General features: G+C 42.2%; 1 protein-coding gene across 5 annotated transcripts in view; it reads right to left on the reverse strand.

Annotated features, from left to right (window-relative positions):
• Positions 1-3,930: 3,930 nt before the first annotated feature.
• Positions 3,931-26,036, reverse strand: part of KIAA0930 (KIAA0930 ortholog) — an 81,757-nt gene continuing 59,651 nt past the window's right edge. For 3 of the 5 annotated variants that reach the window (XM_056339034.1, XM_056339039.1, XM_056339038.1), the window contains exons 3-10: positions 23,963-24,070; positions 22,612-22,689; positions 19,692-19,793; positions 19,115-19,255; positions 16,827-17,021; positions 14,488-14,650; positions 12,998-13,153; positions 3,931-9,236 (exon numbers count right to left, since the gene is read on the reverse strand). In XM_056339034.1, coding sequence (XP_056195009.1) covers positions 9,196-9,236; positions 12,998-13,153; positions 14,488-14,650; positions 16,827-17,021; positions 19,115-19,255; positions 19,692-19,793; positions 22,612-22,689; positions 23,963-24,070 — 984 coding nt within the window. In that variant the 3' untranslated portion in view covers positions 3,931-9,195. The remainder of the gene's footprint in view (positions 9,237-12,997; positions 13,154-14,487; positions 14,651-16,826; positions 17,022-19,114; positions 19,256-19,691; positions 19,794-22,611; positions 22,690-23,962; positions 24,071-26,036) is intronic. The other 2 variants (XM_056339036.1, XM_056339035.1) reach the window with 2 other exon arrangements.

The following is a 26,036-nucleotide window of genomic DNA, read 5'->3' on the forward strand; positions in this document are numbered from 1 at the left end:
GTGTGTGCGGCTTTTCCTTTACTTATTAAACTTTATCTCAGCCCATGAGTTTTCTCACAGTTACTCTTGCGATTCCCCCATCCCACTGGGGCGACAGCAAGCAGCTGTGCGGGGCTTGGCTGCCCACTGGGGTTAAACCCCAACAAGGCTACGTACATGTCACCGGCTAGAAAAACAGCGAAGGTGACAAGTAAACTCTAATCATGATCTAAGCAACGCATTAACAGACAGGTTACCTCTGTAATCAATCTCCTGCTAAAGACAAAACTGAAAGCCAAATGAAGAGCAGGAGCCAGCCAAGTAATTTTGAGTAATGCAGCCTTACATATGACGCGACATTTGCAGCTGTGAATGAGCTCAGAATCAAAATCTGGTAAACTGCTTGTTTTGGTAAAATGCTTGCTTCATAGAAAGGTCTGTAAACACAGACAAGACAACAAGTCCAGGTGGAGAAGAGCAGCAAACTTCTTTGGATACTCAGCAGACGACAGCTGGATTACAAACCTCTGCACTACTGCAACAAGTTAAAGAGCAGTGACTGCATGAGCACCCATAACTGACTGAACTGCATGAAAACCAGCGGTGCAAGAGAGGCACACAAGAACAAAAGGGTGCACAAGATGAGTGAAGAGGTAGAAGAAGAACTTACATTGTTTGAAGTAGTCATCAATCTACTTATCCAAGTTTCTGTTAGGGTAGCGTACTGCTCATTTTTTTTAAGGCATCATACTTGTTTAGGAATTTGCATCTAAGAATCCTGAATAAGTATTACAACAAAAATAAATACTCATAATCATCAGTTTAGTGGGTATTACTATTTGGAACATCATAACCTGAGAGGTGATGCAGAAATGGACCACCTCTGGAAGTCTGCAGAGGCTTCAAAGGCACGAGTAGCATTTGCCTGCTCAGGCAGTATCACTGAGTAGAAACCTCTGACTTTGGTCTACTGCCTTATATCATAGATGACATAAAACAGTATAATTTTTTTTGTCTAAATTATGGTCAGTGCTAGTTTTGGAGCCCTACCTGAACTGGTAGGCACTCGGGGCATTCTTCTTACCTGCAAATGGTAATTCTGTTGACCGCAATTCCAGGGAAAACTTGCAGATGGTTTCTTCATTGTAAAAAGGAAATTCCTAACACTGAAGACAAAAATGGAGATCTTATAGCAAATTTAATTACTTTGGCAGTTTATGAAATGAGTGTTTCCTTACCTTTACAATGAAGTCAGAAATTACTATCGTGAACAATCACTTACGCTGACCTCCTTACGTGCTGGGCAGGTTAACCATGGAGGTACTTACCAGGAAGCCTATAATTCGGAATTCTTGCTGAGAAGGAAGCTTGAGTAATAACTCTTCTTGCTCCTTGATGCTGCAACTATCACACTCATCTTCAAAGTAAAACCTAGTCTGACACTTGCAGCAACGAGCAGGGATGGTAGGGTGGGTTCTGCTGACCTTCTTGTCCTTCAGGAGCAAAGGAATGCCTCTGGACTTGGTGCAGGCTTAAGGCATTCTCTATTTCCAAGTATCATCGGGTTTTGATGAACACAGTGGTTGCATCTGAATTAGAGGCTGAGTACAGGGCTTTGAAGAGTCTGTGAGCTAGTAAACTGCTTTTGCTGGATTTCTTCAGCAATATTCCTTCCTCCAGCAGGAAAAGCAGAACCATAAACATAAACACTCTTTCGTGTCGGAGGGAGACGGGTGGCGGAAAAGCATGGGTTGAGTAATCACATATTGTGAAACACTAAGTTATGAATCACCAGAATCAACTGAGTGTTGGCATAAACAGATAACAGGGAAAGCAAAACATTACAGCAGCTGGAACTAACATTGAAAAAAAGATTTGCCTCTGTTAAGTGGTCTTCAGTGATCTGTGCAGGGTGACTTGGTCTTTTTGAAAATTATCTGCCAGCTCCATTCATTTCAACAGGGCACTAAAACTGTTTATTCCCATCTTCCTTTAGCCAATTTCTCTGAATTGAATTCAGGACCACGTGAATTAACTACTTGCATGCTTACTATTTACAAATTTGTGTAATTGCCTGAAATTCATCACGTAACAGCAGCAGCATTTTCAGCAGTGCACTCACACCTCCACAGGCAGCAGCCAGCCCAGCCTGCTTTGCTTAATAGGATGCCTCTCCATCCTCTCCCACCCCTCACATTCATCCTATGCTCCTCTCCTACATGGATGTTTTGCCAAAAGACCATTCTTTCTGTGTAAATGCCATAGGGTACACATCACATGCAGGTTCAATGACAGCTATATAGCTGGCCGATTTTATCTTTTGCAGTAGAGGGAAGTCGTCCACGCTCCTCACACAAGTAAATCCCATTTGTGCCCACAAACACTTCTGTCTTTTCCAAACAAGAAAATGGATTATCCACCTTGGTTTTCATACCATCATCTCAATCAACATTAAACATACTAAGTAAAAGCCAGTTAGCATGACTTGGAGAAGAGTTTTCTGGCTTAACCAATCATAAATGACTTATTTTCCCCAATGAGGTCACTAGATCCCATCCTTATGCCTGTAAGGAATCAAGCTGGGGACAGAACTTGAATTAACATATTAAAATACATCAAGGGAAATATGAATTTTCTTTACTGAGCAGCATCTGCTACTCCCAGATTCTCATCTACACTGTTAATAGAAAATGGGACCCACAGTCTTCCTACATTTTACTCCTTTGCTTTCTGCAAGCTTTTCATGGAAAGTTTCAGGAACAACATTTCCGACAGGAGTACACAAGTAAGAAGATGCATATTGTTTCTTCAAACTCCAAAGTGTGATTTTACTTTGTAAAATCTGACCTTGATGATAAACTTGCGTGCCAAGCAGTATTACAGTTTCTTGGGAGCATCTCTCCAGATGAGGACAGGCAAGACATGTAGTACTCCAGGACAAAAGAACATGAGTTAATTGGATCCCCATAGCAGGGGCTCTATTGAACAAGATATACCGCCACACTGTTTAAACAGTATTTTTCTTTTAGCATATTCAACAAATTAATTCATTGTAAGTTGTGAAGGCTTTTCAGAGATGTATGTGGCAGTCTTCTGTCCCCCCAGAATTTGGATTAAAAAAGAAAACCAGAACAAGTACACCTTTTTCTGTCACTAACTCTTAAGAGTCTAACTAGACAGGTGAGGTCGATTACCACGATTTGTAAGCTTCTGCTGCTCTTTGCCTTTTGTACTGTTTTAAATAATGCCTTCTCCACTATGGCTGCTTTCAAAGCTTTCCATTTTAAAGTATTCAAGGGAAATCACACTGTGTCTAAGCCACATTTTCCTTTTTCGCAAGCAGTTAAGATTCCTGTCCAGTTGCACGTGCACGCACCAAACACCGCCGACAATCTGCTCAAACATCTATATAAAGAACGAAACCACCCTGTTCACCTTCCTAAGCTCTGATTTTTAATTCTGTCTAACTTACCACACCTCTCCAAGCTATCACGCATGGCTTAGCATGGACGTTGTTACATTACACGTGGGTTTGTAGAACAGTCCTGGTTTGGGATTCTTTGAAATGAATCAGCAGCACGTCAACTCCTATCTACAGCTGGTAACATCTGTTTGACGAGTGTTTTATTTTAACTGATTTAGATAGAAAAATCCCCTGAAGAAGCCCACTGTGAAATGTTAGACACAAAAATCAGGCACAGAGGGAGGGTTCAGTGCCTTGCAGGTATTTAAACCAAACCAGATTCAATGTCAGTCCACACAGTTTAAGGCACTGTAAGCAGTTAAGAGCTAAAGGTCGATCTCATTTTTACAACATTGTACAAGCTCATATTGAAGTTCTTCCTGAATTTATCAGGAAGAAATCATTACAGGCATCAGACTCTCAATATTATGCACTGCACAAACTTAAATGTTAATAACCACATAATTAAATTTAACACAAAACACAGATCAGTTTAGAAGGGCTTTCTTTTTTTTTAATGTTAGCATCTAAAGGAAAAAACCAAAAAGCTTTTTTAAACAAATTCAGGAGTACAATACCTTTCACCTTCTTCCCCCTTATACAATGCCAAGTTGTCAGAGGCTGATCATTAAAAGATTCAGCAGAGTCAGAAGTTGGGCTTCCCTCAAAGCAGAGTAAGAACGAAGAGTAAAAAGGCTACTTTGCCTCATGCGTGCCTATTTGGCAATGCATACCGTGAGTGCCACAGAGCATTTTTCTGCCATTTATGCTTGCCACCAGTAAGGAATACATTCAGACTCAAACACCACTAGGCACAGCAGGGAGAGAACACTATTAACAGAATTCATGATCATTAAGAGGTCTGTTTATTGGCTGCAGGGTCCAACACTTTCTTCACTGCTGCCATATGCAAAGTCAACTCCATTTTTGGTGCACAAAGGTTCTCCTTGCTCTTTGTTCAAAGGGCTCAGTACAGTGCCAGCATGATTTTCAACCCATCATCTTTTAATCAACACTGATGATCAATGAGGCAAAAAAACCCAAACCATGCAACATGTGGTAGTTTGATAAAATTGGGCTGAGAATATTTATATATTTACACAGAGAACGTTCAACATTGCAACTGGCTTGCAGCCCTGTATTATCCTGACGAAGCATCCAAACAGCTACATTCTGGTGTACAACACTCTTTAAGGTTTGGTGTAAAAGCTACTTAATTTCACAATGCCTTTAACTGGATTCTACTGCATCTATTTTTGATACAGAATTTCTACACACCAGTGCCACACACTTCCAGTCACACCTCATAGAACAAGGTAAGGCATTCGCAGATATCTCTCTGCTGTGATCACAAGAAATCCATTTTCCAGAGCATTCAGCCACGACCTTTGGAGACCATTGACAGACTTCTAAACACAAAGGGTTGTCTGTAGGAGACAGCCAGTTCTTCCAAGAACTATAAACTTGTCATTTCTTGACGTTGCTACACACAACACAGATAGAATTTAAGACTACTTTATTGATGTCCTAAATAAAAATTTGTTATCCAGTGGGGTTTAAGAACAACAGGGCTTAGGCACTTCTGAAGATTTTATCTTTTATCTGTCTTTAACAAGGGGAAGCTTCAGACTACAAAATACAGGACAAACAATCATCTGGAAAGGGAAAAACTAATGATTGGCAAGAAGCAGGCCAATAGTCTAAAAAGTGTAGACTATTTATTTGGACTCCACATCCATACAGAACTTCAGTGACCAGATGGTATTCTGTACATGAGGGTCTGCCAGAAGAAATCTGTCTGCAGAGCCAAGGATTTCACTGTCTAAATTAAAACTCGGTGTAAGAATATACTTTGGAAAAACCGTTTTACCATGTGTGCAAACAATTTTCTTTTCTGGAAAGCACACCATGCCCAGAAATGGAAAACTGAGTGACACCAATCCAGAGCCCAACATGCTCAAGCCTTGTAAACAACGAAGACCAGGAGAATAAAAAGAGAAGGTACATGAACAACACACAAACTGGATTAGCCAAGACAGCTGAAAGATTTGTGGAGTTTCTAAAAATGGCTTCTTCTTTTAAAGGAGACTTGGAACCCACCCTGTGCTGGCTGACAATAAGAGAACGCAATTTCACATATGTGATGGTCTCTAAGACAGAGCAATAATCTGCTAATACAAAATTACTGTTTTAAGAGCTTTCTTTGAAAAACAAAGGCATTTTACTTGTTAAATTGACAGCAGTGAAAAACCTGTTGAGGGTGAAAAGATTTACATCTTTGCATTTGGCATCTACCAATATACCTTGGAGGGTTCAAGTGGTAAGCCTCGATCTCCAGAGGGAGTGAATGGGCAGAAGGATGGAGGAAGTTAACTGAGTAGTGAGGTATGGTGGGACTCTGTAAATAAATAAAGCTGTTCTGCAAAGCTTCCCAAATTTAACAATGCTGCAACCTCAAGCACCAACATAGCTAATGAAAACCACCGTGCTCGAAGAGTTGACATCCACAGCTATACAGCCTTTATAGCATGCAGAACACCTCAGTTCATTCCTCAGCAATTATTTAAATGGCAAACAGAGGCTCAAAATGGTTTACTGATTAGGACCTACAGAATTAACCCCCCCTCGAAATTAGAAGGGTGAGAGTTCCTATTAACATTCCCTTTTCTTTTTTGGTATAGTGCAATAGCGTGCTAAGGGCCCAGCCGTGCCATCTTGACCCAAGCAAAACTTTGATCACCTTCCCTGTCAATCTGTCTATACAAAGACAATAAATTATAATTTTCAGGGTTTGTTTAAAAGCAGAACAAAATTTGTTTTGGAATTTGTTTCCCCCCACCTTGAGAACAGAAAGTGGGAACCAGGGGCTATACATCAGAAGTGTAAGTCCGCTGTTTAGAGGAGGAATAACTGACAATCTGGCACATCTACTTGTTTCTGAAAAGCACTATTGACATTCAGTAGACTTTTTGACCTCTTTTTTCTATAGCTGTCCACCTGGGCATACCTGTAGCCCTTTACTGCTAAAAGAGCCGAGACTTTGACATAGCTATACCATATCCACTGGCAAGATACAAGAAATAAATTGACTTTTTTTTAGGACATTTACATTGCAGCCCTTCAAAAAGTAGACATCAAAATCCACCCACGTACATGTAACAAAGCAGACTATACCTCCTGCATAATAGATGTGGGATCTGAACTTACTTTCTGTAACGTTGCCTTTATACTAATGTACTAGTTTAGAATCATTCATTTGCTCTGAAATCTTAGGCAGCAAGATTTGTTCAGTCTTTCAGATCACATGAAATTAAGCTACCTAAACATAATACACAATACCAAGAAAGGATTATAAATTACTGTTGACTGAGAAGTATTCAGGCACCTGCCACTCAGGTTCTAACCTGGATACATGTCCTTTTCAGGTGTGTTATTCCTCTAGCTGTTTGACTGACAGGTATCAATTGTCACTAGTAGCGCAAATATGAACCCTCTCTCCCTTCCCTCCCCTCCCCTCCCCAATGAATATTTAAAGGAAAACTGAGCAGGGATTTGCCCAGCCCGACAGTATGAAAGTGAAGAATAAGGCGCATCTTGAGAGGCTTCAGAGCAGGACTGGTCTGGCTGAAGAGTGGTTTAACTCTCAGCGTGGGCACAGGGAGAATATTTGTACCAACTGACATCAGGCACGCTACCTAGGGATCTCAGGTAAGCACCCAGGCTGCCTAGCAAGTTCCTTGAGGGCACTTCAGCTGCTGATTTAGGACTCCACCTGTTCCCCGGCTCAGGAAGGACGCCCAGGCACCCACACCACACGCCTCAGGTTAGACGGGGTGAACACCCTCACACATGCACAACCGCACGCTGCCACGGAGCAGAGTTGGAAGGCTGCCATGTGAAAAGTGCCTGCACTGGTAACAACAAAGTGAATGTTCTTCTAACACAGTTGCAACGCATTTGAAGCAAACTTCAAACCGGTGAGCTGTCCCTGTCATGCACTCATGCTGCCAGTGTTAGAAATGCTGTCACTCTGTGCTAAGGTGACTGCTTCCAGGCCTAACCTCAAATAAAAAAAGACCTCCTTACCATGCTGGATTCACCGTGTTGGGCTGAATGATAAAGTTAGTCTACCTTTAGGCTGAAGTGGAGCTACTCCCATGGAAACTGGCCTGGGGGAAAAAAGCAGAAAGTCCTGTTTGAGAGGTTAAGTCATCAGATGCCTCTGAGAGAATAACAACAAAGCACTTTGGGAACGGCTGGGTGTAAGGGAGACCAAGGTCCAGGCCCAGAGCACATGCCATCGGTAACCGTGGCAACAGTGTTAATTTTTAGGTGCTCAGAGTCTGAAAAGCGACAAACCCGGCATCTTTGCTCTCCCTGTGTGCATGTATTGAGTCTCACATGCTGTAAGCAACACACTACCCCATCCACTGCCATGCCTGTATGCAGTTGTAAAGAAACTGGAGCGTGACTGGCTCCCATATTGAAACAGTGACCCAGACTGCAGCAGTCTCAGTATTCAATCATTTAGCTTTCAAATGTCAAGGACAGCAGAGTTTTGCTATTTAGAGAAAGCTGAATTTTACCTGTAAACATAAGGCTTTTTTCCTGAGAGCTCCTGACACGCTGTTTTCAGACCTCCCACTATGCAATTTTTAGTCACTTTTTAGAGCAGAATCACATTTTAATCCTTCTTTCAAGAAAACTCTCTATGCTTTGGTGTGTAATAGTACCGTGAAACGCCACCAGGAATCGAAGAATCCAGGCAAGCTGCCCAACCATTAATCAGCTCTCATGCCCTTCTTGGCTACAAACGCTACTGCAAGGATGACTCCACGTACTCTGAAGTCCAGTGCATGCAGGAGGATGTTGGCTATTGGCAAGGTTTTTAGGTTTTGGAGTCCGATTACTGCCTCCTATTCTTCCACTTTAGACTCAAACTTTCATCGACTCAGCTAACAGAGAGAGATAAGCAGCATTAGTACTGGATACGAACCTCGGCTTTGCTATAGCAGCACATTTTAGCCTTCTTTTCACTGGCTTATTTTCTTAGCCAGTTCTTGAGGATGAAAATGTCGCTGTTCTTTGGTAGATACAGAAATCTGTCAGCAGAGTTCACCTGTCCTAACACTGACACATGAACGAATGGGAACATTTTCAGCCTCCTTTAAGCTCTGGCCTGGCCTGCTGCACGTACCAAAATGGCAATGTACCTCTGTAGCATCTTTTTCCTTTTCCTCCCTCGGTAGGAAATTATCTTATCGCTCCGATCCCCACACGTACGCACGCACACTCGCACACACATTAAGCCAAACCAACACGGAGAGTGTATGGGCGAGAGTCTATGGAATGACGTTCATTAGTACATCATTATGAAATTCTCAGGTTGTTTCTCTCAAAGAATATAAAGTTTAACACATTCTGTACATATTGTTGGTTTCTTAATTATAAAGTAAACACAGTTACAAACTGTCCATAAAGCGTTGACTCGTTTTAAACACAGCCCCTTCTCGTTTTGCCTTGCTGAAAGTCCTCTTCCCAGTCAGAAACACTCAAGCGATGTACTGCAAGTGGGCATACGGTGTGTGACAGCAGAGGAGGGAAGAAAGAGGCACTTTGATCGGCTGGTATTCTTGGACATCCCTTTTTCCTGCGGAGGTTTATGTTCCTGACACTAGATGGTAGTGTTAGCACAGAAAACCGCTGTGGTTAGGCACTTGGCAACAAGGCTCCAAGGCAGTGCCCGCTCTCTGCTATGTCATCAGAATTGGTTTCTGCCGCACTTCCAAGATATCTGGGTAAGGGAGAGAAACACACACAGCAAACTTAGGAGACTCCTGAAAGTAGCCACAGTACCAGAAAGCGTGAAGAACCAGAGATGCAAGCGTGGGCTGCAGCGCAGCCCCCCTGCTACACCACTAAAGGAATTCAAAACGACCGAGTATGTGCCTTTGCCTGTTAAAAGTCCAATTAAATTCCTCCCCAGCTGCATCCTAGCTGAGAGATGGTAAAGCTGCAAATATATCCCATCACACAGAGATGATGGCTGACCTATATTAAGTACCATTTATAGTGGGATGAAGCAACATGTGTCAGACACAGAGTGGCGTAATTTTCCAGAGAAACAAGTGGAAGTGACATAAACAGGAGATGCCAAGCGTTTTCCTTTTCTTGAAGAGAGAAATGCACCATCCTCAAGACCCTCAAAGAAACTTTTGGCTCTGAAGATGTGGGTAGAAATAATGCAACTGTTTCATCCATCCTACAGTCCAAAGCCTACATTTCTGCACTCAAAAAGCTGCCAGAAAAAACCCACTCCTTTTGTTGGCCCCTCAGCTCCATATTGTCCAAATGTGACAGCATATGAAGCTGTGAATTATCTGTTATAATCAAGGGCATCTTTCCAAATGTGGACAGTAAAACCAGCATGCTGGCAGGGCCATATGTAGAAATACCTGGAAATTGGGCTGCTATGTCCTTTTCAAGGCTACACAGAAAATAAAGAACATGGGAAACGGGAGCACATGCTTCCCTAAGAGGCTGATCACACACAACTCCATGAAGAGGATGACATGAATAAAAATTGATCCACCGCTCCAAAAGGCTCTAGCCACAATTATAAAAAATAAGACACAGCAGAACAAGTCCAGTGAAGGACCACAAAGATGATTAAGGGATTGGAGCATCTTATGTACCAGAGAACTGGGATTATCTAGCATGGAGAGAAAGCTCAGAGTGAAGGAAGTCTTACCAGTATGTAAAAACTCCAGACATTTTAAGATGTACCTGGATCACTATCACTGGGATTTTAATTTCTTAGTACCCAAGGAAGATGAGTATCTTTCCCACTCCACCTTGCCTCACATGTAATACTCCCGCTTGCTGGAAAGCTGCCACTGAACGAAGCGTTAATTACAAAAACACACGGGAAATGGGCTCTACCCAATGTGCCAAGCTAAACAAACATGGGGATTGAAAACTGCAGAATAAAATTCTGCCTTATAGCCCAGATATTTCATGTCCTATTTCTGTGCAACTCAATATATATACTCCAACTCCTGCAACTGTATGTTAAACAAATTAAGTCTTAGAAAGGATGTTCAAGCTTACAGCAAATATTTGAGCACAGAGGCATTTATGCCACCCACTTAAGCAAGTATTAAATGCCAGCAGGAACAATACATCTTCTGTGAACTCCAAAATGCCTGTGGTGAGACAGTGTGTGAGCTTGATAACTCCAGCTAACTAGCTATAAGATTATCACCACAATTATCATACGGAATAATTACGTATTTCACAGAAATATTCTTCAAAATCCACCCTTAATTACAGAGGATCAATTTCTACTGGAATCTGTAATTTCTTCTAAATTGAAATCAATCCCTACATACAGTGAAAGGGCAAATGTAAAAACACCTCTTTGCTAAGTATAATTTCCACCTCTAACTTACCAGCTACAATTTCCTTTTCTGTAGGCTAAGAGCCAGCCTACTTTTGCAACAGGCTCTAAGACCCTAGCCTGCAAACAAGGACAAGATTGCAGCTATTACTATTACACTAGCATCATAAACCTGACGACATTAATACCCATACTATCTTCTCATCTCTTAGCAGCAGCTTAACCCGTTTACCAAAAGGTTTCCCAACTCCTTTCTTCTTGGCTACCTTTCAGGAATTCTGGAAACAACCACTGTGTAATAGACTAGGTTTGATTTCAGGTGTGTTCTCTTTTTAGAACCAGACAAGAAAAAGCAGGCACTGACCAAAACCCCACAGTCCAGACAAACGTATTCAGACGTTATCCCACCTGCTGGATGGGAAAAGAATAAAAAAGATTCACTTCATAGAGGAAGTAACAGTTCTACGGCTCTTCCAAGGTTAGAGACAGGACTTTACATTGTGCTGCAATCATAACTTTATTCCAGTGGATTCCAACTTTATTCTGGTCTAGATTTTGGAGTTCAGCAATAGTTTTGCCCGAGATACTACTGTGCAGCTGGATCAAGCTTTCTTTCTGCCTGAGATAGTCCTTGTGTGTTTTCAGTAGTTGACACTAGCAATGTCTATATGAAAGAAATTGTCACTACATTTAGACAGAGGAGAAAGCCTTTAACCACTGCTGCTTTCTCAGTTTTCAGATGTATCTCAAGAGTCCCATGGGCACCCTCATACTGCAAGCTGTACCCCTGAAAGGCTAGCAGGCTTGCTGATGCATACAGTTCAAACAGACCAGTTCTCTTCTCTAGTCCACCTGTATTTGGAGGCAGACAAGAGTTACCTGGATAAAAATCAAAACGTCCTTACTGCCTGCAGATTGTAAAACCCAGCTTACTGTGCTATGCTAGCCCATCTGAACAAACATAGAGTTGGCTATCATCAGCATAGTAGCTGGCATAGCTAGACCAACGACAGGGAGGACTGATTATTCATGGCATGACACACATACATCATTATGTCCAGTCAAAGACACTGGGCACCTGACAGATTTACGGGCATCAGTGTGGACACTCTGATCAGCCCAAGCAAAACTTATACAGAAATCAAATCTAGGAGTCCAAACTGGCAAAGGAGGTCACTCCAAATTCCAGAGCTGCCTTTGTGTAACACTCCCAGTCACAGGTCTCTGTTACGGCTGTTGCTGTCAGTGCAATATGCCTTGCACTCAGGAGATGGATGAACTCTGTATTCCACTACTGAGGCAACTAGTGCTCCTCTGCACATTTGTTAGTACAAACTACCAGTTTATGTGAGCCATCACTGAGCAAAGCTGGCTCAAAGCCAGAGAACAGGTTGATGCCATTCTACTTGTTCATACCGATTTGCTGCTACAGTGAATAAATGAGGCCTGTGAAGTGATGCTCCCTTACAGAGAAATACCTGTTCCTCTTGTTGTCCTGGCTAGAGTTAACTTTCTTCTTAGCAGCTGGTGCAGTGTGGTGTTTTGGCTCTGATGTGAGAACAATGTCAATACAACACTGATGGTTTTAGTTGTTGCTGGGTGATGTTTATACTGTGTCAAGGACTTTTTGGTTTTTCAGGCCCTGCCAGCCAGAGGGGTGGAGGGGCACGGGAAACTGGGAGGGGACACAGCCAGGGCAGGTGACCCGAACAAGCCAAAGGGGTATTCCATACTATATGACGTCATCCTGAGTATATAAGCTGGGGGAAAAACGAAGGGGGGGACATTTGACATTATGACATTTGTCTTCCCAAGTAACCGTTACGCGTGATGGAGCCCTGCATCCCTGGGGATGGCCGAACACCTGCCTGCCCATGGGAAGTGGTGAATGAATTCCTTGTTTTGCTTTGCTTGCGTGTATGGCTTTTGCTTTCCCTATTAAATTGTTCTTATCTCAACCCTTGAGTTTTATATTCCTTTCTGGTTCTCCTCCCCATCCCTCTGGGTGAGGGGGGGTGAGCAAGCAGCTGCGTGGTGCTTGGCTGCCGGCCGGGGTTAAACCACGACACTTATCTAATAGCAAAATCCCCAAACAGAGAAGGCTACTTGGGACCCAAAGGACTCTCTGTTTGTGTGTAACACAAGTTAAAATTCACCTGTTAAAATTCGATGCAATGGCAAAGTGATGTAAGTTAAGTGTGCATAGAGTAGAAAGTTTTCATCTGTTCTGTTCAGCTTCAGCCACGAGCCCACCAGAGAGCGTCCTGTTCCAGATAAGGACCGCGACCTCAGATTTGTCGCATTGTGCAGATCTGTGAAGGCAGAAGACAGCAAGCTTAAAGTGACTGTTCTTTCTGCGTTTTACTGGAACACTTCTGAACATTAAAAAAAAAAAAAAAAAAGGAAAGGCTACTATTCATTGTCTCAAGAGATGTCACATGCAGGACAGGTCAGAACTTATCCAAAGCCAACTGAAGAAAATGCCTTTTCACCAACTTTAACCAACTTTGGATCACATCAGGGAATTCAGAGAACTTGTCCATGAGAGGATGCTCTACCCCCTGTGAGGTTCAGGCTGTTTTTGAAAAAAAAACAAAACCCAAAAACAAACCAAAGAAGTGTGCTGAAGAAGGGAAACAGCCGTTGTAGCCATAAAGAGAGGAGCAGAACTTGGCATAGTCTGGGTAGTTTCTCCTTTCCGAGGCCCTCGATCCCTATTGCGCATAGGTGATAACACTGCCTTGCTCACACCCTCCATCTCAAGGGGAACAAAGCCCAGAGATAAAAACTATCTATCCGCTAAGGGGGAGCACACATCCAGTCTTGTAACACCTCCATGTTGTGTCTAAACCGATAAAAAAGGCTTGCCTATCGAAGTTATCCATACAAAAAGCCTACATGACTGTAAGGGTATAAAATCTCAACTCAGAAAGTGCTCTATGGAGCTCCCTCTCAGCTGGCCTGAGATCCCTTATCATCATCACACAGCGCTTTTCCCCTCAGCAGGTCGTATGTCTATTTACTTTTCCCACTTGTAGCTTACTCTAATGTGTTGATCACCTTTGCAGTCTATTTCTTTACCTTTCTATGTGTTTATTATGATACTATCAAGGGCGATCAACATATGATCACTACCTCCATTCTATCAACAGGGATAGTAGTTTGCTTGTGAGGATTGATTTATGGTGTTTACTAAAGTAATCATATTAATCACACGGTGAGTCCCACTGTTTGGTTGCACTGCCCAGGTCTATAACCAGTGAAGGTTATTCCCCACTCTGGGTAGCAGGCGGGAAGTCTGTTGGGTCACGACATCCCCTTAATATTGCGATACCTGGAAAGGTGCCACCTGGGAGCACAGTATCTGGGAAAGGAGAAGGCTCTTTCCTGCTCAAGTGTTTCTCAAATGGGTCTATATAAAAGGTGGAGATCAATTTTAAACATACGCAGGAATTTATTAGTTTCCTGCCTTCAAAAAGATGCTGAGCTTGTGAACAATCCCATTTTCAGAGTGGCACTAGCGTTGGACTTTCCGGACCTAGGTTTTTCACACTGCAAACCTTTTGGAAATCCAGCATTGGGATCTCTTTCCATAGCTCTGTACCCTCTCCAGACAAGTCTATTGAGCTGATATTACATCTCTCACCTCCACCATCATCATCTCTGAAGAACTCCTCACTGTCATTTGCTGAGTGGGATTTTTTCATCTCAGCAATTCGATTTCGGGGCACTTTTCTTTTGAGGGATGGGGAGAAAAAGGATGGGCGATTGTTGCGTTCTGGGGTTGGCGGTGTGCTGAAAGAAGTCACCTGAAAAGGAAATAGAAGAAATGCTAGTACTACGCTTCTAGTAAGAAATAATCACTCTCAAATATGTGCCACGAGGCAGTCATATGTGTAAAAATCAGAATCATGACTGGTGAGCAGCTGTAAAAGTTTAATCACAGTGGCCAGAGAATGTCAACCGAACAGCCATCTCAGCTTCAAGATGCTCATCAAGATGAAAATATTTTGACATATCATCACCCTCAGCTGTTCAGTGAGTAATGAAAACCCTCTCTTAGCTGATGACTTAGAAAGCATTTGGTCAAAAAGGGACAAAATTAATAATTTAGGCACAAGAACATCAATCTTACTTTTGTGTGTTGAAATTTAGAAGACTTAATAGGCTAAGAGTATTGTACTTGACACACTAGAATTGCGCATCTTCATTTCTTTGGCAAACACAAGACAGTAGTTTCCCTGCTTAGAAAGATGCCACATGGGATCACTGCAAAATGTCACAGTGTCTCTGTGAAGCAGGGTCACAAGGCAATTACTTAGCTCAAGATGCTGATGCAAAAGTGAAGTCAGCGTACAATTATATGTATACCATATTTCAATACACGATGGAGAAAAACAAGATGAGATGCCCCTGATGATTTCGTTAAAGTGATGACAAATACAAGGATATAATCGTCAAAGGTGAAATAGAGGTTATGGACAAAACTATAGAGTCACCCTTCCTTCAGAGCAGCAGTTGCTCTTGTGTAAACCACAACTTCAGTCAGCCACACCTATTTCAGAAAGAGTTGAAATGCAGTGCTTATGCACTGGTTTTGGTAGTGGATTTTTAATAGTTTCTTTTCAAATGCAAAAAAATAGAGATAACTACTTTGCTAATGGAGGTAACTTCTATCTCACCCTTCCTTCTTCACACAGTTAATTTAACAATCCCACAACTCTCCCTGAGATGACACCTGATATTGCTCATGTCCGTCCATACAAATAAGGAGGGAGGTGACATGTGAGTAAGGATGACAGCCAAGCCAGGTTGGTGTTGGACTGCAGAAAACACTGTGTCGTCCCTCTATTGTTAATGTTTAAAATAAATTAAAACAAAGTAGAAGCATTCTATCACCCAACTGATCCTCTCTTTAGTGCACCTGACCTCTGATTTGCATTTGTCTCTATTTTTCATTCTGTAGCCATTTCACATCATACCTGGAAGGAACATCAGAAACCGACAGATCACCATTAAAAGCATTAGCAAAATGCAATAATAATGCATTAGCAAATCTATTTTATTTTCCAGTTGACACTGGAAGTCTTTGAGCCAAAAGATCGTGAAGTCCCTCCAGGCCTGATTTCTCCAGGCTGTACCTCTATGGTGGAGAGCAAGCAGCTAACAAACTCTGTGCTGGCAGCTTATTTTCCCTTTTAGGAAGCCAGAAACAAAAAACATTCAGCTTGCACACAGCCATTTAGAAGCAGTCCTGCAGACCTTTAAACTACACTATGTAGCTATGTTACACATAAAACCAGACTAGAATCCATCAGGAACTACCCAGCCCAGGCCAGGACACATCTGTGCAGGTATCTTGAAGACATGTTGCCTAATCACCATTAACTAGGTAAAATGCTTTAGTGGAAAACAAGGCTTAGGACTGAACAAGGGCCAAATCAGCATCTATGGACTGATTCTATTTGTATTTTACTGCCCTTGCATCAAAATCAAGCACGTGCATAAATATGATACTGCATCTAGATCCGTAATCTTTGTTTTAATATTATACAGGCTTCACATTGGCAGCATTCATCAGTGGCAAAATCTCCTAACAGTACCACTCCCTGTGAGGTTTAACAAGCACCCTACACAACACACAAATTCCACATTTCTAGGTAAATCCCGCCTTGCACAGAAATGGAATCTGTTAATTTTCACAGAAAACAGGCAGAATCATCATTTTCCCTGGCATCAACGTTGCTGTTTCAACAAAACACTCCCCCAGAAGTATGAATCATCCAGTCATCTCTGTATTCAGTATTTGCTCAAGGGAAACTGTGCTAAAAGCCCATCTGCACGTACTGAGCATGTTCAAATCATACACAGCAAACCTAAATTCAGAACCTTGATGTGAGTTAATCCCAGCTTTAGTTCATCTCCTGGCTTTGGAACAAAACAGGTTCACGCAACTTTAATTCAGTATTTCTGTCTGCTACTTACTCTCTCATGCACTGGGGATTCTGGATTTGAATCTTCTTCCGTCCCGTACGGTGAAGTGTCACCAGTAGAAACTCTACTCACTGCCATCTCTGCGTGTCCTTTCCCTTGTGGCCCTTTCATTCGGACAAACTCCATGTTGTTATATTTATAAAAGCCAAAGGACATTCTTTGAGCCATCTTAGCTGCAACACTCACCTACAGTGCATCAAGACAGGAGAGAGAAGCATGAAATATCACCTCCATGTTTCAAAAATATAACATGCCCTGAAAGTAGTTATCTAAGAATAAGTAAAAAACATAGTGGATAACAATCATTATCTTGATTATTAAGAAGCATTTTAAGCTACAATCTGAAGTGTCCTCCAAAAGGGAAGCAGTTTTACAGATACAAAACCAGAAGCTCAGAGAAGAGTCAACTACTGTAGCTATCCAAAAGGCAGTTACCTAATGGCACACTGAGATAAAACAAAAGGTTTTTATTCAGATCCACGCAACGTGGCACACCAGAGCACAAGAAGGCACGTGCACAACTCAATGCAGCCTGTGCAGGGACACTCATTTGAGTTCAAAAAGCAATAGAAACACAGACACAAGATGCTCCAAACTAGCAAAGCACACTGCACAATTCTGGCACTACTTTGTGGCAAGCCAATTTGGACAGGTGTGTGTCCACGCTGTCCAGGCCAAGCCATAAAGAACCAGCCCCCGTGCACAACTAACCTGCATCGCATTGCTCACCGCAAACCCCTGACAGCTTTTGAACCCTCTGAACAGACACAAGGGCTCAACTTCCAGTTAACACAACTGAACTGAAAACTGAACTGAGAACTGAAAAAAGGAACAGACCAATATGAAAACAGTCAAGGTTTTGCCACATGAAATAAGTAAGACTTATCCATAAGTTTAAGCGGTTTATCAAAACTTCCAGAAGTTTAATGCCTGAAAGGGTGAAGATGCTCACCATGTAACACAACTCATACTGTACTAAGAATCGTAAAATCATAGAATTATTTAAGTTGGAAAAGAACTTTAAGATCGAGTCCAACTGCAAACCTAACACTGCCAAGTCCATCAATAAACCCTGTCCCTAAGCACCACATCTACACACCTTTCAAATACCTCCAGGGATGGTGACTCAACCACCTCCCTGGGCAGCCTGTTCCAATGCCTGACAACCCTTTTGGTGAAGAAATTTTTCCTAATATCCAATCTAAACCTCCTCGATACAACTGAAATCAAGTAACCTTCAAAAGGATAGAGAGATTGCTTCCATTCTGTTACAAGAATGGTCGAAGTTCAAGTTTTGCCTTCAGCCATAATTGAGTATTTGAAGAGCTAACAATTTGATTTCATTTAATAGAACAATGTAAAGTAGCTGTGTGGTCAGACAGGGCATTTGGAGGCTACGACATGACTTTACTACATCAAATCTTTTCTTTCTACTGCAGGACTTTTTTCTTATGTTGTCTTTAGTGATTCTTATTCCCATGTATTTTAATAACCCACCTGCCGATTATATGAGGCCATAAGACGATGGTGGGACAAACAACTTCAGTTTCACGTTCTCTTGAAAAACTGCTAGAAAAGTTCAATTATTCACATTTAAAACAGGAAGGAGAGAAATTACTCATGACTTCTCATGACAAGGGTCGGAACAAAGGAAAATGAAGTTTAGAGTCACAGTAGATATTGGGGGGGGCGCGTTTTTTAAAATCTCTCAGAATTGTCTTCATAAACTGAGAAGTTTATTGGCTCTTGCACTCACTGGACTTGAGCACTAAGTACTGAATTTCAAGCTGAAAGTGCTGGCATTTCATGTTTCTGTAGGGAAACAAAGAAAGCTTCTTTCTGTGGCAGTGAAACTACAGTGGTCAAATAGCCACGAGTACAGACACTAAAGAAAAACATGTTTTACATATAGCAAGACAGTGATCAGAGTTTAAGATCTCCCTGCAAAACATGCCTTCGCTGAAGTAACTAGAAATATCCATGACATTTCCAGAAAACGAAGGGGCTCGCAGACTTCCGTTATTCAGATCCCTTCCTGTGTCACGCTCCCAACTATTTACCACCTTCACTAATTCTGGCAAACACCAAGGTAATATATATCCTGATCTGAATACTCTTCAGCTGTCTGAGCCAAAAACATTAGCTTTCAGGTAACTTTCAAAGCCAAAAAGGACAGACTACGATATCTAACGGGACAAAAAGCCAACAGCCTCAGCAGCCAAGAACGGTGATCAGAGGATCATTGTTGCAAAGGGCATCGTCTTTCAGATCCACCTTACCCTGTTGTCATAGACCTTCTTGAGTGCTTCATAGCGGATGGACCCCTGAAAAATCACCCCTTGGAAGGTGTTGCTTTTGTCACTGGCCACCAGCTCCACACAGACCATTTCTCCTTCTCCAACAGTCATGTCACTGAAAACCTGCCAAAGATGCAAGATGAAACACTTGGAGGCAAACTGCAGCTGTTAAAGTTGAAATATATTCAGATTCCCATGATTGTCCTTAGGCCCAAGGCAGTTTCAATGTAAATGGCAGAAATCAAGGCAGCTGTATGCTCCACCCCAGCCTTTCAAAAAAAACTTAGTTCAGGCAGTGCACACTGCAAATCATTTGTTGAGATAAGCAGCTCTCACATCAAGCTCCTTGCTTTAGCCCATCATAAAGACAAATGCCAAAATCCAGCTTTAAGCTCAGATTTCAAACACTGAAAAAAGAGAAAGGTCATATAAAATAAAAATTACTGGAAGATAACACCCAACTAGCCAAGAACATTTGTTCAAAAGGTACAAGAAAACAACTAATCAGGACATAAGACTAGAATAGGCCAAAGTTCTGCTGCTGCAGCAAGGAACTCACCTCTTCAAAACTGTCGATCATGAAGAATATGTTGGGGTAGCTGATCTTTGACTCCTCTCCTTTACTGTCCATTGGGTGTTTGCTAGGAGATGCAAACACTTGCTGAGAAAGATATGGAAAGACATACATTTTCTCAGTGCCACGTGCTCAGGAACGGGTGTGCTGAATACAAGGCAAGCAATGCCAAAACACCATGGTCCCACACTGCTCAGTCAGCCAACACTCACTTACGCTAGAGATGCTGGACATCCTGCAGGCAAAGCTGAGCTGTTTTCTGACAACAGCCTGTTTTGCAATAATGACAACACTTGTGAAATCCTTGAGTTTTCACCTGCAAGTTATCAAATACCAGTTGCTCCACAGTAAATGTGTGTACTTGGCCTCTCAACATCTTATGGTACAGCTAAGGTATTCTCCTTTTCATTAACAGAGAAAACCACCTTGAGCTGCCTTTAAGTTACTGCAGTGCACTGCAAAAATAAAAGCACACACAGCAAGAAAGTTACTGTGGAGTAGCTGACCTAACACTATTTGCTTGTACAGTTAATTCCATTGTTATTGTTTGCTTAGTACCACAATAAGATCAACATCACTCAGTAATGGAAAGCATGACCCTCAGGAAGACAAGCACTCGATTCTTCATCCTCATCTTCTGCTTCTGTTTCTTTCTCTATTGACTGTGCCTCCTCTTGCACACTCCTCCCACTGAAGCAGTTCCTGAAATTCACTGGTCACTTAACTCCTCAATCCAACTTCTGTTTAAAGAGCTAAAGGCTTTAGATTTTATCATTCCAACAAGATTAAAAAGCAGATAAAGAGGGAGAAGAATTCATGCCGAGTACCTTGCTTTGCTTCCACCTCTGTTTACAAACAAAGCTTTGAATTAAAGAAACCTGTCAAAACTTAGCCCACTGTGAATGTGTGGAAAGCTCTGAACCTGCCCAGATTGTCAGGCTTGCGATACAGTCTCGCTACAAAGCATTCAACACAAACCACGACTAAGGGTAGGGTATTAGATATTCATGAGGGTTCCCTTTCCTTATTTGTACTTATGAAGCCTACATGCCCATTTAAATACAGATTATTAAACAGAAAGGCTGCTTCATGACAAGAAACAGCATTGTAAAGTAACAGGACTCCTCAAAGATGACACTTGCACTAATGACTGAAACAAGGACGTCTTCCAGGCATCCTTGTTCTCATGGCATCCAATGTAACACAAAAACCCCCTCCAACTAATCTCCAGTCAGACCTGTCACACCTGAGCAAAATACACATCCAGTCACACCTGAGGAAAACACAGTCTGTAGAGATCTTAATTGTCAAGCCAGCAGAGAACCAACCTCATCTGCAAAATAATTGAAGGGAAAGTCAGCCTTTTTCAGACTGGCTTCTTGCCTTAGGTACTCTGCTGGTATGAGCACATGGCGTTGTCATAGCTCTGGGGTAGCACAGCAAGTCCTGTGCCTGAATAGAGCTTCTACGTATTCAGCATCTGGCTGCACACTGATAGGATAATACATGCTTTCTAAAGCAAGAACCATCACAGCAGTAATATAGATCCAAAAATGTTAACTTCTGTTCATTTAAAACCGAGCCTCAGTGACGCACGTTACAATGAAATGCCATACTGCAAGTATGTTTTCCACAGCATATAGAACTGCCCTTTCTCTCTCCATAGATCAGCTTCATGATGTTGAAACGATACTAGTATGTACTGGTAAGTTTTAATGTGTGCTGAGTTTGCCCTAGAAAAGGGGAGACAAAAATTTATAAGCAGTCCCACAGTACAAGTCTCTGGGAATGAGGAATAGAAAACCTCCTCCTTACTCCGAACACCACTCACATGCAGTGAGGGTAGGTCCCTCATCCTCATCTTCCTAGTTTTGAAATCTGCAAGTAATATTTACAGATTTTTCTCATAAGAATTTTACAGAAGTTTACTGGGAGTGAAATTCGCAGCAATGGAAAAAGCAGTAAGAAATAAAAGGCTTACATCGGTGGCGTTAATGTGTTCTCAACACCACCAGAAGGGAATTATGTGCCTAACTAATGCAAATTACAAATACAATAATCAGCATTGCTAGTTTTGTCTGTAGGCAAAGCAACAATTGTTTCAAAATGGTAAAACAAAAGTAAAGGTTTAAAGAGCATTGGTTTATTTTAGGTAAAGCCAGTAGGCAGCTGAATGAGCTAGAAGGAATGGAAATGCCTGTGAGAAACAGCCTTTTAAAGGCAACAGGAGCCTTTTACAGGAAGAATTTCTGCCTAGGAGAAGTTGCTGCAAGATCTGCTGGAAACTGAGTGAAGTCGTCTAGGGTTTCTTGTTCCTATCCCCTCCATGCTTATTACTCAGTTTCCTCCACTATGCTAAACTCTGAATTAACTGTGTGCTGCACAGTTTGCTATCACAAACAAGTGATAAAAGCCTTTGGCATAGAGATGGAAGGAATGAGCAGTTTAAGAGAGAAAACAAAAATATCATAAACCAATAAAGAGATGAATTGATAATCAGTAAATTGTCTACAATTCAATAGCCCTACATTACAGATTTACCCTGAAGGCTTCTAATAGCTCAGGTCTCACCCAGTTTCAGGGTTACCCTCAGACTGGTCAACAGTTGGGCATACTCCCCACCTTCAGCAGCTCCCACCATCCCCAAATCCAGCAGGCAAATATACAAATCTTGAAAGCATGCAGAGGTCTTTACAATTTTTTGAGAGGGACTATAAAGGACATTTAGATCTCATATTTAGATGACTGGCAGGAAATGTCACTAGAAAAAGACTTGAGATGCTTCACAAGGATGCATCTGTCTGAGCACAGCCTGAGAACCACCGCCTGGTTTTGATGCAGTTTTTAGGATTAGGTAATACTGGATGCCAGCCTCTTAACCACTGCAACAACAGGGTAATCTCACCTGAGACTTCTTTTTGTGAATGTGAATATCTCCTCCATCGGAGCGTGTGCACACAGCACATGTCACCACATAATCCAGCTAAAACAAGGCACCAGAACAAGAAATAAAGGTTTAGAGTTAGAAAAACATAACATTCATGTGCATGAAGCAGAACACATTCTGTCTTAATATTTTTAGCTGTCTCGTTAAAAAGTAAGATGCTTTAGTATTGCCATTTTCTTTATTTTCTTTACTATACTGAAACTCCTACAATTTTCAAGCCTATGTTTGTTTGTTAACTTAGTGATACTGAAATATTTTGCACAGATGCTTGCTGAGGTGCACAACCTATGGGTAAAGAAACTGCTGTCAATATTGTTTAAGACTAGCAAGCATGACCCACACACACAAGCACACTTAAGGCAGAAATGGAAAAGACACCCTCACTTCAAAAAGGGAAAAATAGAAACACTAAAGAACACAAGCAACATGTTAGAGAGGTCAGAAACCAGTACCATAGCCTGCCAAACAACCTGAAAACAACTTGTAAGGAGTAAGCATGATAGATCTGGATAGAATGCCCAGCTGTAACAGCATCTCTGAATTCTGACTGTAGCAAATGGATTCTGGTTTTATTCAGCACCAAATAAACGTGGAAACTGCTCTCTGGAGAGAAGTTCTGCAATGAGACTTCTGGGAGGAAGGAGAGAGAATGAAAACAATTTATTTTCCAGGATGTGTGCAATAACCCAGCAGTCTCTCATTCTGAGATCATAATCAACAAAATTTTTAGGGGATCTCAAGTGACTGTAGTAACATTCAGCTTCCCTAAGCACTGACTTAAAATATGAAGTAACTAAGCAACCTATGAGTTAATTACAGAAATAATTTGTGCTCATGTTTCCACCACCAACAGAAAAAGTTTTATTGAAGTTCTGATGTCAACAGCAGCAAAGTCCCCGTGTAATACATAACACCTTTAGTACATTTCCACATAGCAGTTCCCTCTTAGATGCACCAGGATTGTGAAGTCTAATGGAAATGTTGCTTAACAGTCTCATTCACCCACAAAAAACATTAAAGTTTTGCAAAATGGAAGGCTTTGTCACAGAATATAAAATTCAGTCCAGCTTCACTGGATACACGTAAAGATTTTTTGAGGAAAGCTATTAGGACTCCACTGAAAAATAATAAACATCTCAGATTATATTCATTTGGACTCTGAAAGGCAAAATTAAAGCCATGTTTTCTTTATATCCTCCAGAAGTATTTAAATTCCCCATGACAGCGACGAAAGGGGACAGATCAAAGCCTACCCTGAAAAGTCTCTAGCATAAATAGCCCATGAAAATTAGATAAACATTGCTGTTACCTTCTGTAGGATGAGGTTCAAGTAGACGCTCTCTTCCCAGTCAATGTCAGGGTCTCCCAAGCCAGGAAGCTTCTTAGAATCTCTCCGGTAAACTTCAACTTCAACCTGCTAAAAAAATATCCCATCTCCTTGAAAAGTATTACTTAAAGGTACCTATATGCAAAACTGAAATGGACACCAGAAGCTGCACGTTGCACAGCATCCTGCTATATTTTTCTGTCAGGACTGGATTTTGCTGACCATGCAAGGTGAGCCCTTGTGGAAGGTTTTGCATGGAAGTGAAGCTGGAGAGACGGGGATGCCAGGGAGAACAGGTGAGAAAGGCAGGTCTGTGCAGGGGAATCTCAGTTTTGAGCAGCAGCTTCATTTATTCCTTGTAAGTGGCATGGTTTAGCAAAAATGAAAAGAAAATCAGGGATACACACACATATTTATCCTAACACAGTCCCTCGGAACCAAACATGTCACTGGATTAATGCTCAAGATCGTCAAGCAGGTAGGTGTTGCTTGCTCTGCATTAGGGTGGGAGTCTCTGGGAAGATGAAGTCCACGAATTAAAGCCTCACAGAGGACATTTTGGCAACCCCTCTGTATTTGGTTTGCATGGCAAGGTTTGGGGCGGGGGGGCTACAGTGGTGGCTTCTGTGAGAAGCTGCTAGAAACCTCCCCCATGTCTAATAGAGCCGATGCCAGTTGGTTCCACAATGGACCAGATGCTGGCCAAGCGTGAGCCCATCAGTGAAGGTGGTAGGTGCCTCCCTGATAACATATTTAAGAAGAGAGGAAAAAAAACCTGTGCAACAAATTGCAGCAGCAGGGTGAGAATATGTGAGAGCAATAACCCCTGCAGACACCAAGATCAGTGAAGAAGGAGGGGAAGGAGGTGCTTCAGGCACCTTCTCTTGTGGTGAAGACCATGGTGAGGCAGGCCACCTCCTTGCAGCCCATGGAGGTCCACAGTGGAGCAGATATCTACCTGCAGCCCATGGAGGACCCCACGGCAGAGCAGGTGGATGCCTGAAGGAGGCTGTGACCCTGTGGGAAGCCCGCGCTGGAGCAGGCTCCTGGTAGGACCTGTGGACCCATGGAGAGAGAAGCCCATGCTGGAGCAGGTTTGCTAGCAGGATTTGTGATCCCATGGGGGGTCCTGAAGGACTGCACCCCATGGGAAGGACCCATGCTGGAGCAGTTCATGAAGAACTGTAGCCTATGGGAAGGACTCATGTTGGAGAAGTTGGTGAGGGACTGTCTCCCATGGGAGGGACCCCACGCTGGAGAGGGGAAGAGTGAGTAATCCTCCCTCTGAGGAGGAAGAAGCAGCAGAGACACAACGCGGTGAACTGACCACAACCCCCGTTCCCCATCCCCTGCACCACCTGGAGGGGGCAGAGGCAGAGAAAAATCAGGAGTGAAGTTGAGCCTGGGAAGAAGGGAGGGGTGGGGGAAGGTGCTTTAAGATTTTATTTTATTTCTCATTATCCTTCTCTGATTTGATTGGTAATAAATTAAACTGATTACCCCAAGTCAGGTCTGTTCTGCCTGTGACGGTAATTGCTGAGTGATGTCCCTGTCCTTGTCTCAACCCACCAGCCTTTTGTTATATTTTCCCTCCACTGCCCAGCTGAGGAGGGGAGTGATGGAGTAGCTTTGGTGGGCACCTGGTGTCCAGCCAGGGTCAACCCACCACACCTTCTTCTAAAGGTTTCACACTGACAGCACTGATTGGACCCAACTGCATGTGAGATTTTCAGCTGTACTGAAAATAAGCAAATGAAAAATCCCAAATAATCTCAGAAAGCAGAAACAACTCTACCAATGCTAACAAACTGCAGCAACTGAGATAAATATAAAACTTGATGATGTAGTACACTGTGATGAACTGTACCTTGACACTTCAAAAAAAAACCCCAAAAAACTCCACAGCATGGCTTAATCTCTGAATTAGAGTGGAATACAAAATAGGGTGACAAGTAGCACACCTAACAGGTGTCAAAGCTATGCACTATCTTGACAGAATACCTGGAAAAGCATTTATTTCTCTGTGTTTGTCAAATATTTATTTATTTTTCTTTAA

Source organism: Falco biarmicus, chromosome 5, assembly GCF_023638135.1.
Source record: "Falco biarmicus isolate bFalBia1 chromosome 5, bFalBia1.pri, whole genome shotgun sequence".
Classification (NCBI taxonomy): domain Eukaryota; kingdom Metazoa; phylum Chordata; class Aves; order Falconiformes; family Falconidae; genus Falco; species Falco biarmicus.